The sequence below is a fragment of the Muscardinus avellanarius genome (assembly GCF_963383645.1).
Source record: "Muscardinus avellanarius genome assembly, chromosome: 6".
NCBI lineage: Eukaryota > Metazoa > Chordata > Mammalia > Rodentia > Gliridae > Muscardinus > Muscardinus avellanarius.
The window spans coordinates 96209597-96227511 of NC_137791.1; the positions used below are offsets into that span (position 1 = coordinate 96209597).

The window sequence follows — 17915 nt, forward strand, 5'->3', positions numbered from 1 at the left end:
GCTCATTAAAGAGCTGATATGTGTCTTAAAATGTGTTCATAAGCTAGAAATATCTGTTTATAAGGTAGAAACTGGAAAGGACTGCCAGGTATGACATTAATCATATTTTTTAAAGTCTACATAGTTCTTTGCTTTATAGCCCATATACTTACTCAGCCAATCCTCTCCTAATCTGTTTTTGTTTATATAGACTTGATTTAGTCTAAAGTAAATTCAGAAAATATGTATATCAGTATTAGCATTAATAATAAATACATTAAGAAGTTGGTTTACTATATGGGTAAGTGCCAGGGAATTCAACTGCTCTCAGAAACTAAAAGAAAAAGAAGGGAGAGAGAAGAGAAAGAAGAGGGAGGGGAGAAGAAGAGTAAGAGTGGAAGGGAAGCGCTGGGGTTGGCACTCAGGCTGCCATGCTGTTTACTCTGCTCCCTTCATCTGTCTCGGGCATTTCAGAGCTCAGTAGAATCAAGGAATCTTTTTCTTCTGAGATCTTTAACATATTTATTTGCAATGGGACCTAAAGAGATTAAAAACCTTGCCAGGCGTGGTGGCACACGCTTGTGATTCCCACACTTGGGAGGCGGAGACAGGATGATTGTTCTGGTTCTAAGCCAGCACCGCTGGCTTAAGAGACCCTGTTTAAAAAAAAAAAAAAAAAAAAAAAAAAAGTATAAAATAGGTCTGGGAGTGTAGCCCAGAGGTAGCAGGGCTTCCAGGAACCCCAGTACCACCAAAAATAAAAAAAAAAACCTTTTAATTTCCCAGGGCTTTTGTACTGAATAAGTAACCATATTTTGATTCTGCCTAGTTTATAATTAAAAAGGAACTGGGAGACAACGTGGTGGAGTGGTTCCAAGGAGAAGATGCCTAGGGTAGCCCTGCCTGATTGGTTTCATTTTTGGTGTGACTAACAAGTTACTTACCACCTTCAGTTTCCTGGTTGGTTAAATCAAACCTAAAATCCCTAGGCGTTCGTGAGGAGTAAATAATATGATATAATAAGGCCCGGGCACAGTTCCTAGCAAAGGCAAGTGCTCAAGAAACTGTGAGGAGGGGAGGAAAGGAAGGAGGGAAGGAAGGATTTTTCCAAACATCCAACCATCAAAAACAAAACAAATAACACATCCTCTTGATTAGCATAGAATTATGGAACTCTATTTGTAAAAGGACTTTCCACTAGTCTGATGGCTTGCATTTTTTTCTCCCTAAGGTAAGGTTCTTCAAGCAGAATATTATGAGGAACCTCATATGTCGATGAAATAAAAGCAGAGCTGAGACTGTGTGGGGGAGCAGTGGTATTAGTCACCTTTGCATTACTATAATGAAATACCAGAGTTGATTGATTTATAAAGAGAAAAGGGTTTTTTTGTCTTATGGTTCTGGAGGGTACGATCCAGCATCAGGTGGCCCATTGCTTCGGGCCTCCAGTATATTATGGTAAAAGCAGGTGGTAGAGCAAAACTGCTTGCCTTGTGAGCCAAGAGATAGACAAAAGGCCAGGTTCTAACAATCCCCTTAAGAATACACTCCAGTGACCTCTACCAGGCTCCATCTCCTCAAAGGCCCTTTCAATAGTACCACCAACCAATCAAGCAAGGCTATTTTAGGCACCTTCTGCTCAGAACCACCCCACAACTTCATCTCCTAGTTATTTTCTTGATAATGAACTTGTCAGAATCCTTAGTCCCACCACTTCTCAATAGACTATGCCTCTAACACATGGGCTGTTGGGGGCCACTCATCCAAACCAAAGCATAGTAGTGGGCAAGATTATTTTTCCCTTGTCTCCTATCTTCATCTTCCTGGAAGACTGAGACATCTGATTCCTCCCAGAACACAGTTTAAAAACTGAAAATCTGGCAGGCACAGTGTACAACTATAATCCTAGTACTTGGTAATCTGAGACAGGAGGATCATAGGTTCAAGGCCAGCCTCAGCAGCTTAGCCAAACCATCAGCAACTTAGTGGGACCCTATTTTTAAAAAAATAGGGCTGCAGGTTTATCTCAGAGGTAGAATGCCCCTGGGTTCAATCCCCTATGCCACATAAAGAAAAACCACAATTTTTAAAAATTTAAAAACCCCCAGATTTGGTCCAAGCCACCATTTCAGTGATAATGACTCAGAAATGTGAAGTTATGGTTTTAGTGGTAGCACTGGAGCCACAGCTGGTTTTTCTGTTGCAGACATTTCCCCTACTGCAGAATGAAAAGCGATGGACAGGCCTGGAACATGCAGCAGCCCATGCCAGGGGTCTTCCAGAGAAACCTTAAAGGATCTAGAGCTTTGGGTCCTCATATGTGAACCTTTTCCTTGTAGTGGATGATAGCCTTTGGGGTGGCCTGTTTCCATTCCCATGTTTATATTTTTAAGTGTTGCTGGTGTCACTTTAAAGCATTTCCTGTGAGGTTCCAGTACCTTCTATCAGCCTTGAGGATAAATAGCAGCTGTGCAGAGTTCCAGGAAGCCGCTTGGCCCCTTCCCGCACCCTCTACCTTTGCCTCGGGTGGTCCCAGTGGATGTCGAGTGAAGTGCCGTGGTTTTTGTAATTATTTTCACATCCAGGGCATTTTGTTTCAACCTTTTGTCCAGAGTGTTCTCTCAGGCATACTAGCGCAGCACAGAAATGTAAACAGCAAAGCCGGCTCAATGGAAGTTCCAAGTCGATGCATTTGCTTTTTTGTGATAAGGCTGCATTTATACAAATAACCTCAGGCTTTATATGGAAGAGAAAGAAGACGTAGCACAGTTTATGACTGCTGTGCTGTCTCCACACGTGGCCAGTTGCCCGTTAGGGTACTTGTGTATCTTTCTGATCTGTAGAAAAGTTTAAAGTCTTATTTACTTTGAAAAAAGAAGAAAGTTGAGTTGGGGGTGAGAGGGAAGCAGAATTCCTCCTTAGCATCCGAGTTGACCCGCAGTCATCTTTGCACTGAAGATCCTAGCTCCTACATAGGAGCATGTGTGTCCGCCTCTGCTCTAAACCGGGGACTGCCTGCGACCAAGGCACAGCCTTCACATCTCACTCGGAGTTCTCACTCCCAGCTCACTCCCTGGCTCATGGTGCTTGAAAAATAGACATTGACAGACTATTCAAGAGACTTCCAAGATATAAATCAGTCATGTTAAAAAGCACTATTATAAGCACTATTATTTTGGACTCCTATGTATATCAAAGAAAATATATACTGTGACAGTATTCTGCTGTTTTGAAAGAATTGTCTAAGCCAGGTGTGGTGGCACATGTTTGTAATCCCAGCATTTGGGAGGCTAAGACCAGAGGATAACCTCACAGATAACCTCAGCTACTTAGGTCCTCTAGTGAGACCCTGTTTCAAAATAAAAAATAAAGAATAAAAATAGGGAAGGGGGTATAGCTCGGAGGTCGAATACCCCAGACCTGAAAAAATAAAACATAAAAGAATTGTCTAACTGGATAAATGACCGCTATTAGAAAAAAGCTGAAGGACCCCTGTGCGAACTATTGCTTTCAATTTCTGGTCCAACAGAGTCAGACTGGAGACAAATTGAATTCCATAACAAATATATGTAAGAATGGTGGCTAATAAGCCGGGCATGGTGGCGCACACTTGTAATCCCAGCGCTGAGACAGGAGGATCACGCAGGTTTGAAGCCAGCCTCAGCTGGATTAAGAGACCCTGTCTCCAAATAAAATATGAAATAGGTCTGGGGGTATAGCCCGGAGGTAGAAGGTCCCTGGGTTCCATTTCCAGTACCACCTAAAAAAAAAAAAAAAAAAGAATGGTGGCTCATAACCAAGTGTGGAGGCACACACCCAGTACTTAGGAGGTTGAGACAGGAGGATCTTAGGTTCAAAGCCACCCTCAATAACTCATCATGACCCTCAGCAACAAAATGAGAAACTGTTTCAAAATGAAAAATAAGGGCTGGGTTTGTAACTCAGAGGTAGAATGCCTCTGATTTCAATCCCCAGTACACCTTCTTTGTAGGAAAAAAAAAAAAAACAATAGTGGCTAATATTTATAGAGCACTTAATAAACAAATCTAAGAGTTTTATGTAAATAGATCTCATTTCATCCTCACATCAATCCCAGAAAGTAGGCTGTTATTATCCCTATTTTACATATTTGGAAACAGAGGTGGAAACCACAGCTCATGGTGATGGTGGGATCTGATCTTAGGCAGTGTGTTCAGAGCCCAAGTACCAGAAATGACTAAGTGAGCCCGTAAACTGTATACAGGGGGAAACAGCGCTCTTACTATGGTAAAAAGGTGTGTGTGTGTGTGTGTGTGTGTGTGTGTGTGTGTGTGTGAGAGAGAGAGAGAGAGAGAGAGAGAGAGAGAGAGGGAGAGGGAGAGGGAGAGGGAGAGGGAGAGGGAGAGGGAGAGGGAGAGGGAGAGGGAGAGAGAGAGAGAGAGAGAGACTGGGAGTGGAACCCAGAGGCTTTCTACTTCTGGGCCATACTCCCAGACCTATGCTTTAACTGAGGCTCTGATGTTTTACAATTTCTGAGGTTTGGAAAAAGACAGTGCCCACAGGCAGGCAGGACAGTCATGCATTAATACTAGACTTCTGTGTGCTACGACAAAGCAAAGATGAGCCATCTTTGTTCTCTTTCAGATTGGCCCATGGCTCCTAGAAGATCTTGACCTCCTTTGAAGTAATATTGCTTTACTGGCTTTCCCATCCAACTCTTCCCTAGTCTATCATGAACCAGCCAGACCTTGCCGATGACCCAGATCCCAGCCCCGGCCCCCTGTGTGTGGTCTGCGGCCAAGCCCATTCCCCCGAGGACAACCACGTCTACACCTACACGGATGATGTTGATGATGACCTTATTTGCCACATCTGCCTGCAAGCTTTGGTGGACCCACTGGACACTCCGTGCGGACATACCTACTGTACCGCGTGCCTCACCAACTTCCTGGTGGAGAAGGACTTCTGCCCAGTGGATCGCAAACTTGTGGTCCTGCAGCACTGCAGAAAGTCCAGCATCCTGGTCAACAAGCTGCTCAACAAGCTGCTGGTGACCTGCCCCTTCGCCGAGCACTGCACCGAGGTGCTGCAGCGCTGCGACCTCCAGCACCACTTCCAAACCAGGTAAGGCCCCACCCCACGACCTGCCCAGACAGGAACTCACCAGGCAGGAACTCACCTGTCTCCTGAGCACCCAGGATGCTCTCAGGATGCTGCTTCCCCATCATCTTCTTTGAAACCAGAGAAAATGCACATTCAAAACAAAAACACTCTAGGTATTTGTGGCTGCACATCAGTGTGAAGAAACAGCACGTAGTTAAATTGTGTTGTGTGTGTGTGTGTGTGTGTGTTTATGGCTTTTAAAAATTGCGATAAAATATAAATAGCATAAAGTTTACTCTTTTTTTTTGCTGGTCTGGGGATGGAACTCAGGGGCATTCTACCTCTGAGCTATACCCCCTGCCCTATTTTTTATTCTTTATTTTGAAACAGGGTCTCACTAAGTTGCAGAGGGCCTCACTAAGTAGCTGAGGCTGTCTGCAAACTGCGATCCTCCGGTCTCAGCCTCTTGAATGCTGGGATTATAAGCGTGCGCCACCATGCCTGGCTAAAATTTACTATTTTTAACCACAATTGCATATATAGATAAGTGGCATTAAGTACCTTGTGCAATTGTTGCCACTATCCATTTTTAAAATTTCATCTTCCCCCCAAAAAACTGCACCATTTAACAAGAACTCCTCATCCCACCCTCCTGGGCCCTGGCCCCCCAGTGGACTTTTGTACTTTCTTTGTGGATTTGACTGTTCTTACTTACCACATGTAAGTGAGATCACACACAGTCTGTCCTTTTGTGACTTCTTTCATATGTATAATTTTTAATTTTTTTGTGATATTGAGAATTGAACCCAGGGGCAAGGCCTTTTGCCATTGAAGTACATCCCAATTTTTGAAATGTGAATGATATTGAATGAAGCTGATAAGCAGTGTTCTCTGAAGCTCATGGTCCACCTGGCTGGCATTGCCTGTTGCTTTGACTTTGTGTGTGTGAGGTACTGCAGGTTGAACCCACTTTATGTCTATGGTACACTCCCAGCCATTACATGCACACACACACGCGCACACACATATAAATATATATATATATTTGGGGGGGTGATACTGGGAGTGGAACCCAGAGGCTTTCTACTTCTGGGCCATACTCCCAGACCTATTTTATATTTTTATTTGGAAACAGGGACTCACTAAGTTGCTGAGAGCCTCACTAAGTAGCTGAGGCTGACTTCGAGGCTGTGCGATCCTCCTGTCTCAGCCTCCCAAGCACGGGGATTATAAGCGTGTGCCACCATGCCAGGCATTATATTCTTTATTTTAAAACATGATCTAAGTTATCACATGCTGGCCTTGAACCTATGATTCTCCTGTGTCAGCCTCTCAAGGACTGGGATCACAGACCTGGCTAAAATTACAAATAATAGACACAGTACCCCCCCCCCCAGTACTGGGGATTGAATCCAGAGCCTCAGGCATGTTAAACAAGTGCTCTACCACTGAGCCATATCCCTAGCCCTCTTTTTGATTTTTCACTATAGAAAACATCTTTCAATTTCTCCCATGATTATTAGAATTTCCTCTCTACCAGAACTGATAAGGCCCAACTATTCTTTGAGAAGATCTGAGGTGTTTCCAACTGTGTGTGTGTGTGGGGGGGGGTACTGGGGTGGAACCCAGGGACATTCTACCTCCGAGCTACATCCCAGCCCTATTTTATGCTTTTATTTTGAAACAGAGTCTCACTAAGTTGCAGAGGCTGGCCGCAAACATGTGATCCTCAGGTCTCAGCCTCCTAAGTACTAGTATTACAAGCATGCACCACCACACCTGGCTTCAACTAAGTTTTAGAGAAGTTTAGAATATGTTTGTCCCTTTTGGCCAGGGTGCGCACACTGGTGGCAGAGTCTCGTGGGCTGGCTCGCGGTGGGGGGCGGGTGGCTGCCTTCCCCTGCCCCTCCTGTGGCTTCTTGGTGCTTGTTCTACCTGAGGAAATCTCTTAGAACACTGAAGGTGCTTGATCAAGGGTGAACAATAATACCACAATTATTTGGTAAGAGGAAATTTTGAGCCTGGTTGTTTATCTTGGTTTCTGTCATGACTGGGGCATGGCAGGTGCAGACATTGTTTTTTAAAGGTCACATACCTCAGGTCATGAATCAGGTCATGAAGCTGAGTCCTCGTCTTTTGGGAGTTACATGGATTCTCTGACATGGAAGTCCGCATCAAAAACACAGGCCTGGGTGTAATGCTTAGCACGTGTTTCTCATACTAATTGCCAGTGAACTCCGTTTTCTCCCCAAGATGTTGAGCCAGATGCTTCTAATTTGGGTTTTCGGGATTCAGCTGACCACTTGTGAATACCGGGGTGTAAAGGAAGATGCCCCACCTCCCTGATTCCCCAGAGAAGGTGTGGCCAAGAGGAGGGGGGAAAGAGTCGATTTGTGATCTTGGCTGAAAGTTTTACCAGCTGTGAGGGGCATGGCCAGGAGGCAGGTATGTCTGGGGTCAAAGGCCAAGACCAGGGCCACCCTGGGTGGGAAGGTGAGGAGCCTGGGGTGGGGAGAGGGCCCGGAGGGGGGGGACCTCCACACACAGCACATTTCCTGTCCCTGGCATATTGCCATCTGCACTTGTTTTAGAGGAGGATGTCTTTGGGGTCATTATTTCGCCCCCTACAGGAGGAGGAGGGGAGGCGGGGAAGAAAAGAAATGGAGGCTTTCTATAGGGAGAAAGTGAAAATGCAGGCTACTCCTCCCCACGCCTCAGCAGGAACGGATTTAAACTGCGAGTTACCAGAACACAAGGGCAAGATGGCCTGCGATTGGAGGGCGAGACCAGAGTGGAGTTGGGTAGTAGAGGGCTGGGCGGAGGCTGGCCGAGACCCGGAGAGAGAGACTCCGGGGAGAGGACACAGAACACCCCAACTCCCCCAGCCCAGCAGGGCTTTCACTCCCGGACCACGCGCACCGCACGCAAGGCAGCTTGGGAGCCAGTGGCCAAGGTTGCACACACCTGAAACCTAGCAGAGAGGAGGGAGCCCCCCATGCAGAAGGAATCCACGGGCGTCCTCCCCAGAAAAGGGCACCCACCCGAGGGAGGCGCGGCAGGGACACCTGTCTCCACCTCGCCCCGCTGCCGCTTCCTAAGTAGGTCGAAGCCAGCATTTCCCCAAATAGAGCGTAGGCATTAGTCATCAGCGCTTAATTTTCGCTTCCTCCCCCTCCCACCTCCGGGTACTTTGTTGGCAAAGACAAACATTTCGCGTTCTGAACCGCACTCCAGAGCCCTCTCGGACCTTGGCCCCTGATGGGACAGCAGACCCCTTCCTCCCTTAGAGAAGACAGAAGAACACTAAGTGGTTAATACCACAGATATCTCTTTGTTTACTTACTTACTTACTTGTTTGTTTATTTATTTATTTATTTATTTATTTATTTATTTTTGTGGTACTAGTGTTGGAATCAAGGGGCATTCTAGCGCTGAGCTACACCACCAGCCCCATTTGCGGGGCGGGGAACGTGTCTGGTGATGAAGCCCAGGGGTATTCTACCTTCGAGCAACACCCCCAGTCTTATTTTTTTAGTCTTTTTAATTTTTATTCTTTCTCTTTCTTTCTTTCTTTCTTTCTTTCTTTCTTTCTTTTCTTTCTTTCTTTCTTTCTTTTTCTTTCTTCCTTCCTTCCTTTCTTTCTTTCTTTCTTCTTTTGCAGTACTGGGGATGGAACCCAGGATCATTATACCTCCAAGCTACACCCCCAGCCCTAATTTTTATTCTTTATTTTGAAAGTGTCTCACTGAGTTGCGAAGGGCCTCGCTAAGTAGCTAAAGCTGTTCCAGAACAGATTCTCTGGTCTCCACCTCCCGGATGCTGGGATTACAAGCGTGCACCATGCCCAACTCTGCATGTAATTTAAATAACTTACATTTTTATTTATTTTTAATTAACTAAAATAATATGTATTAATGGTGCACAGCAGCATGTTTTAAAATATGTACACATTGCAGAACTGCTAAACCAAACTCAACATGCATTACCTCTCATTTATTTTTGTGATGGAGACACCTAAAATCTACTCTCTTGGCAATTTGAAATATACAATGCATTGTTATCAATGAGGACAATGTTGTACAGTAGATTTCTTCATCTCTCGAATTTTCTCTCACTCTCTAACTGTATTTTGCACCCTTGGACCAACAGTAGACTTGGGTCTGGGGTACAGGAGGCAGTATCATTTCTTTAGCCCATTTTATCCTGTTGTCCTATAAAAACTTAAGCCAATCAATGAATTTCTAGGGGCCCTACAGAATTGTACAGGTTTGTACAGGTGTTCCATAAACAGGAAGATGGGACATAATGGATGCTGATTCTGCCTGCTTGCTCCAGGATTTGTGTAATTTATAAACAGAACTCTCTCTCTACTTCAGAGCCTGAGTTTAATATAAATCCTGAGCAAAGCCTTGGGACTGTGAGTGTGCACAACTGGCTGGCTCACTTGCTACTTGGATAACCATTTCTGACTTCAGACTAGAAAGCTCTTCCCTGGGAGTAACCTGAGCATGTGGGCTAGTGATTGGAATCTTCTAGTTACTTCTGGTGACTTCTGCCCTCTTAGAAGCCCATGGACTCTCATTTTAGGCCCAAGACCTCATCTTCACTGAGTAGCACCATCATCTACACATATGATAGTCATCAGGGACCCATGATAGGCTAGGCTCTGAATAGAAGGAAAACATACACAAGCCATGGTTTCTGCCTCCAAGGAAACCACTGGTTTTTTTTTTTTTTTTTTTTTTTTGTACTCAAGATGGAACCCAGGGGCATTCTACCTCTGAGCTACACCCCCAGCCCTATTTTTTAGTCTCCTTACTTGTGAAACAGAGTCTCACTGAGTTGCAAAGGGCATTGCTAAGTAGCTGAGGCTGTCTGCAAACTGCGATCCCAAATGTCAGCTTCCTGAATGTTGAGATTACAAGCCTGCACCACCACACCCAGCAGAAAACTACCTTTTAAAGGTTAAAAAAAAAAAAGAGCATACAGACACTAAATTGTTTTTTAAGACAAGTCACATTGACCTTCAACTTCTCTCTAAAATAGGAGTTAACACTGGGCATGGTGGCCTGTACTTGGGAGGCTGAGACAGGAAAATGGTAGGTTGGAAGCCAGATTCAGAAATGCAGCAAAACCTGGTTTCTAAATTAAAAAAATAAATAAAGCTGGGCGTGATGGTGCACGCTTGTAATCCTAGCATTTGGGAAGCTGAGACAGGAGGATCGCGGTTTGCAGACAACCTCAGCTACTTAATGAGGCCCGCCATGACTCTGTGAGACTCTGTTTCAAAATAAAGAATAAAAAATAGGGCTGGAGATGTATCTCGAAGGTAAAATGCACCTGGGTTCCATCCCCAGTACCGCAAATAAATAAATAAAAATTAATTAATTAAAAATAAATATAAAAGGGCTGGGGGTACAGCTCAGAGGTAGATTGCCCCTGGATTCAACCCCCAATATCAAAACACAAACAAATAAGAAAAATAATAGGAGATAACAAAAGAGACCATCCTTGAGTACTCACTAGCCTGAATAAAGAGATCATTGTCCAAGGTTTTGAAAGGAGCCAGGAATGAAAATGAGAGGTAATTGGCCCGTGACACACCTGGCTGCAGGTTCCCTGGGAATCTTTTTGTGATTAACTTTGCACCCAGAATTCTGGGAGTTTCCTCTGCAGATAATCTACCCAAGAGCCTCTGTGGCCCTTTGTCTCCTCTATGGTGTGTTCAGGACAACTCGGGCTCAGCTGTCTGTCTGTACTGTGACAGCCAGCTGTCTATACTTCTCCTGCAGGGAGAAGACGTGGCAGAGTGTCCCAGTGGAGAGGTCTCTGTGCTGCTGGTCCTTGGTCCTTTCAGCCTGGCTGGCCATTCGCACAGTGCCTGCGCTCTGCTCTGCATCCCGACAGTGGCTTTCTAACCTCAAACCCACCCTTTTCTTGGCCTCAATCTCACCCCTGTGTAGTGAAGAGAACGCAGATAAGAAAAGAGGAGGTGATGCATGATGGCCAGGTGACATTTAAAGATAAATAGGCCGGCCAGGCAAAGTGTGATGCGAAGACAGTCAGGGCTGGTTACTGGGAAGGAATCGCAGAGCAGTCTCTGGTCGCCTGAAGGTGGCGTTTGTATCCCTGGGGGTGTGTTCATTTGGATGCCATCTGGCAGGTAGAGGACCTTTGAGTTGTGTAGGTTTAACCAAGTAGGTTCTGTGTTTCTCATGTGACAGTCGGGGTAGGAAGCCTAGGACTCGGTGATATCATGACGCCCTCTGGAATACAGGCCCCTCTGCTCTGCAGTTCAGCCCCTGTCCTCAGACCTGATGGTATCGAAATGGCTACACTTCTCAGCATCATTCCAAGGTCCACGCAGCAAGAATCAGACAGGAAGGGAAAAATAGACCATGAATGGACACACTCTTCTTCTTTCCTCCTCTTCCTCCTCCTCTTCCTCATCCTCATCATCCTCTTCCTCCTCCTCCTTCTACAATGCTGAGGTGGAGCCCAAGGGCATTCCATCTGTGAATTACACCCCCAGCCCCCCTTTTTGTTTCTTTTTTGAAACTGGGTCTCACTAAGTGGCTGAGACTGGCCTCAAACCTGCAGTCCTCCTGTCTCAGCTTCCCAAGTACTAGGATTGCGGGCAGGCGCCACCAGGACCAGTAAGATTTTCTTCTTTAAACAGCCTCTGGGATAACTCACCGGCGGCTTCTGCGTTCCACCGCCACCCATCTGCAAGAGCAGCCGAGCACGTCTCACCACAAGCGCACCTGGGCACAGTGATAAGAAAGGGCTTCACTCCTCGATACGCAACCAGCAGTGGTCGCGGTAGTGACATACAGAAAGCAGTGTCTTTCTTTTCCTATCACGTGTATATTCATTAACTAATTTTACCCCCTTAAAATGAGAGGAGATGAATGGGTGGGCCCCTTTCTTTTTTCATAGCAGTCATAGCAAGTGTCAGCAGTGATCTGACATGCCCAGGACCGTCTGAAATATGATCAAAGGCCCGGCTTGTGTCGCATGTTACTTAGGTGTTAGGATCTGTACATTGGGTCCTAGACATCCAAGAAGAGATGTCCCGGGACTTTGTGAAACTTCAGATTCAGACTATAGCATGACATTTCCTTTATAGTATAGGAGAAGGAAGCATCGAGAAGAGGATAACAAAGTATTTTGGAAATGGGTGCTGAGCTGTCAGCTAGACTCGCTCCTGTTCCTAGCAATGATTAATAACCATAGCTAACACCCAGTGAGACCTTCCTTTGTTCTTCATTGGCATAATTTCATTCCACCCTCATAACTCTCTGAGCTAAGTGCTGTTATTAATGTCTTTCTTTTATAAAGGACACTGAGGTTCAGAGAGGTTAAGCAACTTACCCAGTATCACACAGCCAGTATGGGGACAGAACTAGGATTAAAACCTCAGTACCTAAGGACCAAAGTTGACTTCCTTCTTACTGTTTTTAACCTACACTGACTCACTCTTGTATATCAACCTTAGTGGAATAGAATGCAAATTTGGGCCTCAACCAAATTAGAAATGATTACATGTCATGCTTGGTCAGGGATGCTTATCTCTGATCTGAATCATGTTAGTTAAATTCACACCTTCTAAGGCTCCTGTAATGAAACTCTTTCAACACTGTCTTTGGTACATGCAGAGGTCTGATGCCAAATTCCCGGTCACGCAGCTCGTCTCTGCTGGCCTCGTCTTGTAGATTTCACTGTGGTCTTCCTCTGTTAAGTGTAGTGTCCTGTCATTGCTTGGTTATCTTGTTGAGCCATTTCTATTAAGAGTAAATCCTTGAATTGGCAAAATGGGTGTCGTTTATTTTTTCTGGTACAGCAGATTGAACTCCAGGGCATTCCAACTCTGAACTACATCCCTATTTTTATTTCCATTTGTTTGAAACAGAGTCTTGCTAAGTTACTAAGGTTCTTGCTCAGCTGCTGAGGCCGGCCTCAAAGCTGCAGTCTTCCTGTCTCGGCCTTCCAAGTACCGGGACTACAGGCAGGGACCACCAAGCCCAGCACATTGAATGTTATTAAACTGGAGGTAAAGAAGGGGAGCCCTGGGGCCATCCGTGGCATCCCAGAGCTTGGGCTGCCAGTCCTGAATCGGGACGCTGGTGCAGGCTTGGCTTGCAGGTCTTGGAGCTGGCAGAGGCGATGCAGTTCAGCCATTGCTGGACCAGGTATCATTAGCTCTGTTACAAAGCAGAGGTCGCTGAGGCTCAGGAGCTTAAATGAGCGGCCCTGACACCCAGGGAAAAGGAGGATGGACTGATGTTCCTCGAACAGCAGGAACCTGTGCCTTGTGTGGACAGAGCTTCGTGTCCATCAGACCCACTTGCTCTCAAAGAGAATGACACAGCTTATTCTACAGTGCGATTTTCAAAATTGGCCAAGAAGCTGTCCTTTCTTTTCTCTGTCAGCGTAGTGGGGCAGGTGGTCGGTAAAATGGCTTAAATACGGGTTCTAAATAGATGCACAGTGCTTGGGCTGGTTCCTGTTTAACCCCTGCCTGTGTGGCAGTATCTGAAGTCTCAGCCCTCCAGGCTGTGTTCCAGAACTGCAGTTCCTCCCGGTATCTGTCTGTAGCAAGCTGCGGGCAGCGTTTGATTATTCGCCTCTTCACACGGTAGGGCTGGATGTGCCAGGCTCCTGCCCTCCTCAGACATGGTTTCGCTCCTGGCCAGTGATGTAAACGTACCAGCTGCTCCCCAAGAACCAGTCCGCATCCTGCAGGGGGGCAGGGCCCTCTCCCGGGCATCAGCCTGCTGCTCTCAGCCGAGCCCTCTCGCCAAGCATGGTGGGTCCCTCGGGTCTCCCATCCCCTCGGCTGAGAAGCAGAGAGCATAATCCTCTTACAGGCCCATGATTTTGATGAAGTGTAGCTCCGAATCAGATTCCTCATGGTCTACTGATTGTGGGGACATGCACAGGTTTGTTTAGAGAGGCCGGGAGGGCTGGGCTGCTGCAGCCGACACAGACAAGGTGGCCAGGGAGGAGGCAGCAGCCTGCGGGGAAGATGAAGGCGCTTCTGCTGCTGGTCCTGCCTTGGCTCAGCCCTGCCAACTACATTGACAATGTGGGCAACCTGCACTTCCTGTATTCGGAACTGTGAGTCCCTCTCGAGCCGGCCTGCTGCCTGCCTATGTGTGTGTCTCTCTGGGGTGTGTTGGGGTGGGACCCGACTCAGGTCCCCGGCCGGTATGTCTGTGCAGAGGAATAAATTCTACGTACAGCGGATGCACTGGGATACAGTTCCCTGCCGGCCGCTGATGGCAGCGTGCAGGCTGCTGCCTGAGATTTGACAAAAACAGCATCTTCCAGGAGGCATGGCTTTTTTTTTTCCTGCTTCTGTGTCAATGCTGCTGCTGTGTGTGTGTGTGTGTGTGTGTGTGTGTGTGTGTGTGTGTATGCACGTGTGTGCGTGCACTCTGCTCTTTCTCAATAGATGTGTTTTCTCTTCCTTCCATAAATAGAATGCAAAAAGCAGCTAAGAACAGCAGTCCCATGCACAGATCTGCCTCCTCTGTAGGGTATTTCTCATTATGAGCTGACATCTCCCTTTTTGAGACTATTCTCCATACTTGAAAACAGCTATAGTAATAATAGTCAAGAGAAAAGATAGCCATATGTGCAATGCATAGCTAATTTTAATTTTTGATAATTTTTAAACATATAGGGAGTAAGGAGCCATGCTATCAGCAACCATTTTCCTATCAGCTTAATGTAATGATTGGCATTTTGTTACATTTGCTTACTATACTTTGTTTTTGCTTAAAAGTGGTCTAAAGTAAGACAAGTGTGGTGACACATACCTGTAACCTCAGCACTTTGGAGGCCAAGACAGGAGGATTGCCATTTGAGGCCAGCTTCAGCAACTTAGTGAGACTCTGTTTCAAAATAAAAATTTTTTAAAAGGCTGGGTATGTAGCTCAAAAGTAGAATGTCCCTGAGTTCAGTCCCCAGTATCACACACAAAAAAGTCTAAAGTAAATTGTAGACACCATGATATTTCACCCCTAAATACCTCACTGTGCATCTCTAAACATAAAGACATTTTTTCCTACATGACCTATATCCATCTTATGAGGGAAATGACTCATGTCCTCACTCTCCGAAACAAATATTTTTCTGGCTCCTTTTGTTAATAAGTGTGAAAAGAGGATTGCAGACTGGTATGAACAGCTTCTAGCCATCATTTAGAAAATATTGCTTTGTGTACCTCAGTTTATGGCACATTTACAGAAATGTATTTCTCCTTATTAACCAGGAGACAGGCAAAAATAGCAAAAGAGTTGGTCGGTGTGCAAATTAGAGTCAGTGGGCAAAGGAAAGCAGGAATTCTAAGTAGAGTTCATAGAGCCCAATTAGAGAAGCTTGGCCTGCCATGCCTAGGGAGTGATGCCACCCATGACCACGGAGTGACGAGGCCTCTTTTGTAATTAGCTAGACTAACAAATTTGGCTAGCACAGCAGCTTCAATAAATGATTGATAAATACAGCTGGGCCCTGGAAGGCAGATCATTTTGGGGGGGCTCTATATTTGGGGATTACCCACTCTCTCTTATTTGAAAGTAACTCCAATGCCCCTGAGATAAGAAATCTCAAAGAAAAAGTATCTGGCTTGCATCAGAATTATGAGCATCTCTTGGGGAAAATTATGACATTATGGGAGTTTTTCTAGAAAAACATACAATGGCAGGGCTCACTGGGATAATAAAATACGTTCCTTCCTGTCTCTTGACGGATGCTGAAGTTGGGATCTCTGAAATCCAGTGCCAGAGCATTCCTTCCTGCCCGCCCACTCCCATCCACCAACCTTGTTAGTTGCTGTATGGGTTTCATAAGGCTGCTATAACAAGTTAGAACAAGCTGGGTATCTAGACATTTATTCTCTCACAGTTTGGGAATCCAGAAGCTTGGGATCAAGGTGTCAGAAAGTTTAGGCTCCTTGTGAAAGCTGGCAAGGAGAATCCTTCCTCACTTCCTCGACTCTGGAGGCTCCCAGCATTCTTGGCTGTGGCTCATCACTCCCGTCTCCACCTCTATTTACACGTGGCTTTCTCCTCTGTGTCTTTTTCAATTTCTTTTTTTCTTCTCACAAGGACATTTGTAATTATATTTAGGGCTTACTAGCATACTCCATGACGATCATATCTTGAGATCCTTAACTTAGTTGTACCTCTAAGACCCTTCTTTTCTAAATAAGGTGACGTCCATAGTTTCTAGGGAGATATATCTTTTGGGGGGCACCATTCAACCCATTTCAGTTGCTACTGCAGGTCCTCTACCTACTTTCAGTGTTATAGCTTAATTAAAGGAAGGCTTTTCACATCTCCTTAATAATTTCTTTTTTACAAGTACATGGATCAAAGGCAACTTTTCTGTTGTATTCTTTCCTCCTCCTCGTTCTCCTCCTCGTCCTCGTCCTCCTCCTCCTCCGTCGTCGTCGTCGTCGTCGTCTTCTTCTTCTTCTTCTTCTTCTTCTTCTTCTTCTTCTTCTTCTTCTTCTTCTTCTTCTTCTTGTAATGGCTATTGAACACAGGGGCATTCTACCTCTGAGCTGTATCCCCAGCCCTACCCTATTTTATTTTTTAGTTTGAAACAGAATCTAAGTTTCAGAGAGTCTCATTAGGTTGCTGAGGCTGGCTGGGAACCTGAGCCTCCCGAGTACTGGGATTAGAGGCGTGCAGCACCATACCTGGCCTATTCATTCTAAAATACAAAGCGATCCAGAAAATGTGATGCTAAGGAATTGCCAGCACTGTGTTCCCAAATGTATTTGACAGAACTTTCCCAGAAGTTTCCAATCACTATAAATGCTTGATGAGGAATTCTGTGTACCTATTACCTATGCTGCTGGTGATAATTGGCAAATCAATGGACTAATGGCCCATTTCAGGTGTACAGCATGCTCTAATGATAACAAAGAGTAAGAAATCAGACACAGTACACACTCTCTAAGAGTTGAAAATCTAATTGAGGAGATGAGATTTATACATATAAGAATTTGAAGCAATGATCTAAGGCTAAAGGAGATTAATCTTTTCAAAATAAAGTAGGTAATCAGTGGAGAAGAGGTAGAGATTGTCCACTTCCAGCTCCTAGAGATCTTTGGGGTGTGTGGTTCATCTTGAAGTATAGGGAGGAATTAAGCAGAATCAAGGGTGGAAAAAGAAAGCATTTCAGATAGGGTAAATAGCTCTGGGCAAAATGTTGGGATATGGCTGTGGTTGTCACCAAAGTCTTGACAAACAATAATTTCAAGCAATAGACTATATTGCTGAGTGACTTTATCACCCCTGGGAACAGTGGCAGTGGGGCAGGGCTGTGTCCCTGAGATGATGAGCCTCCTACCTGTTGCTGGCCGTGGGATCTGTGAGGCAGGCAGACCTTGGTGCATTTACTCTTACTTCTCCGAGCTTTGGGTCTCGGCCTTGGGTGAAGCTTGTCCTGTGCCCCCAGGCAGATGCTGAGATCCCCTGGATTCTCCCTTCTTTCTAACCACTAAACACTGAGTCTATTCCCTTGGGCCCCAGCTAAAACGTTGGGGCTAATGCAATAGAATGATTCAAATTTAGTGTGCTGGTTCACAAACTCAAATGCCCGCAAGAGCCAGGCAGGAATTATTTTAAAACATGAATCAAGCCGGGCATGGTGGCGCATGCTTGTAATCCCTGCGCTTGGGAGGCGGAGACCGGAGGATGGCGCAGGTTCGAAGCCAGCCACGCTGGCTTAAGAGACCCTGTTTCCAAATAAAAAATATATAAAAATAGGTCTGGGAGTGTAGCCCGGAGGTAGAAGGGCTTCCAGGAACCCCAGTACCACACACACACACACACACA

General features: G+C 45.5%; 1 protein-coding gene across 3 annotated transcripts in view; it reads left to right on the forward strand.

Moving 5' to 3' along the window:
• Positions 1–4690: 4690 nt before the first annotated feature.
• Positions 4691–17915, forward strand: part of LNX1 (ligand of numb-protein X 1) — a gene marked incomplete at both ends in the record, with an annotated part of 96178 nt that continues 82953 nt past the window's right edge. For 2 of the 3 annotated variants that reach the window (XM_080697963.1, XM_080697964.1), the window contains one exon: positions 14090–14181. In XM_080697963.1, the coding sequence (XP_080554089.1) occupies positions 14090–14181 (92 nt within the window). Of the gene's footprint in view, positions 5083–14089; positions 14182–17915 lie in introns of those variants that run through there. The other variant, XM_080697962.1, reaches the window with a different exon arrangement.